The 1825-nt window shown below is 64.8% G+C and overlaps 1 protein-coding gene across 1 annotated transcript in view; it reads left to right on the top strand.

The window, feature by feature from the left end:
- LOC104132026 (tripartite motif-containing protein 35-like) overlaps positions 1-1825 on the top strand; it is a 31841-nt gene that overhangs the window by 4848 nt on the left and 25168 nt on the right. The window contains exons 4-7 of the mRNA XM_035900727.1: positions 1-57; positions 222-244; positions 717-838; positions 1312-1809. Coding sequence (XP_035756620.1) covers positions 1-57; positions 222-244; positions 717-838; positions 1312-1809 — 700 coding nt within the window. The remainder of the gene's footprint in view (positions 58-221; positions 245-716; positions 839-1311; positions 1810-1825) is intronic.

Here is a 1825-nt window from a genome sequence, read left to right as displayed (position 1 = left end):
AACGACGCCCGCCAGCTCCAGGCGGACCTCAAGGAGGATGACTACACCTTCCTCATGGTAAAGCCCTTGCCGGGGTCTTGCCCCGTGCCCTGCGGGGTGTCACCCCCGCCGTGGCACCCTCCTGCCGCTGCCGGGGTGCAGGGTGATCCTTTGGGGGTTCGCAAGCCCCTGTGACCCCTTACAAGCAGGGGGTTGATGCCCGCTGTCTCCTTCTCTTTCAGACCCACAAGAACCGCAAGCGCAGGTAAGTCCCGGTCCCCGCCGCGTCCCCTGCCCGGTGACACAGGGTGCTCAGGGTGGCCGAGCCCCCGTGTCCCCTCCCTGGGGATGAACGGGGTCTCCTGCCTGGCTGTGGAGTGAGGTCTCTGCCCCAAGCGAGTTTCCTTACTCGCGTGTCCCCTCCAGGTCCGGGTGCTCCAGCAGAAGGTGCTGGGGGTCCCCAAGGCCAGGCAGCACCCCTGGGTGCCTCTGGGCAGGATGGGGGGGGGCGTGCATCAGACACAAAGCAGCACTGCAGGTCTTGGGGGGAAGCATCAGAACCCTGATGTTGGGAGGGGGGCGGGATTTGGCACTGGGACCCTCCTGGGGTGAGAGCAAGGTTTGAGAGATGTGGGGTGCTCATGGGGAAGCCCCTGCCAAAACGCTGGGTGCCAGGAGACCCAGCCCGGTCCCTTCCACCATCCCTGACCCATCTCCGTCCTCTGTCCCTGCCCCAGGATTGCCTGCACGGCCGAGGAGCCAGAGGCCGTGCCCTCAGGGATGCTCCTCGATGTCGCCAAGTACCTGGGCTCGCTGCAGTACAACGTGTGGAAGAAGATGCTGGACATCATCACCGTAGGTGAGGTGCTGGGTCCCCCCCAAGGGGCGGTTGTCCCAGGGCTAAAGCCTTTGCATGAGGCAGCCCCAGGGGTGCTGGGTGCTGGAGAGGAGTGGGGAGCAGCCGAGCTCTGGGGGGCTCTGGGGCGCTCGCACCCCAAAAGGGAAGCCCTGGGGGGTGCATTCCTCCGTGGTGAGGTGGGTTAGGGATGGAAGGGAAGGATGGGATGGAAGGATGGGATGGAAGGATGGAAGGGAAGGATGGACGGGACGGAAGGAAGGAAGGAAGGACGGGACGGAAGGAAGGAAGGAAGGACGGGACGGGAGGAAGGAAGGAAGGACGGGACAGAAAGAAGGAAGGAAGGACGGGACGGAAGGAAGGAAAGAAGGATGGGATGCAAGGAAGGAAGGAAGAATGGATATCTGCAGGGCTCTGGTCCCCTGTAAGCTCATCCCTGCAGCAAGCCGGGCTCCTAACACACGTTCCCACCACAGTCCCCTTCAGCTTTGACCCCAACTCCGCGGCAGGCTGGCTCTCGGTGTCCGAGGACCTCGCCAGTGTCACCAACGGGGGCTACAAGCTGCTGGTGGAGAACCCCGAGCGCTTCACCTCGGCCCCCTGCATCCTGGGCTCCCGCGGTTTCTCCACCGGCTTCCACACCTGGGAGGTGGACCTGGGCAGCATCACGAACTGGCGGGTGGGGGTGGCCCGGCCATGCAGTGGCACCCACTGGACCTTCCACCACGATGCTCGCTCTGGCTTCTGGTACATCTCCCGCCTGCCCGGGAAGGACGGCGAGACATGCCGAGCGTCCAACGCGGCGCATTCGGCGCTGGGTGAGGGTGACCTGCGACGGATCCGGGTGGAGCTGGACTGCGACGAAGGGGAACTCTCCTTCTATGACGCCGACCGCCAGACCCATATCTACACCTTCCACGAGAAGTTCGGCGGCACCGTCTTCCCCTATTTCTACGTGGGGGGCACGCCGGTGGGCGCGCTGCCCGCAGC

This window comes from Egretta garzetta, unplaced genomic scaffold (assembly GCF_000687185.1).
Source record: "Egretta garzetta isolate BGI_Z169 unplaced genomic scaffold, ASM68718v1 scaffold218, whole genome shotgun sequence".
Taxonomy (NCBI): Eukaryota; Metazoa; Chordata; class Aves; order Pelecaniformes; family Ardeidae; genus Egretta; species Egretta garzetta.
The sequence above is the reverse complement of the archived record's forward strand: the minus strand, read 5'-3'. Positions and strand labels throughout refer to the sequence as shown.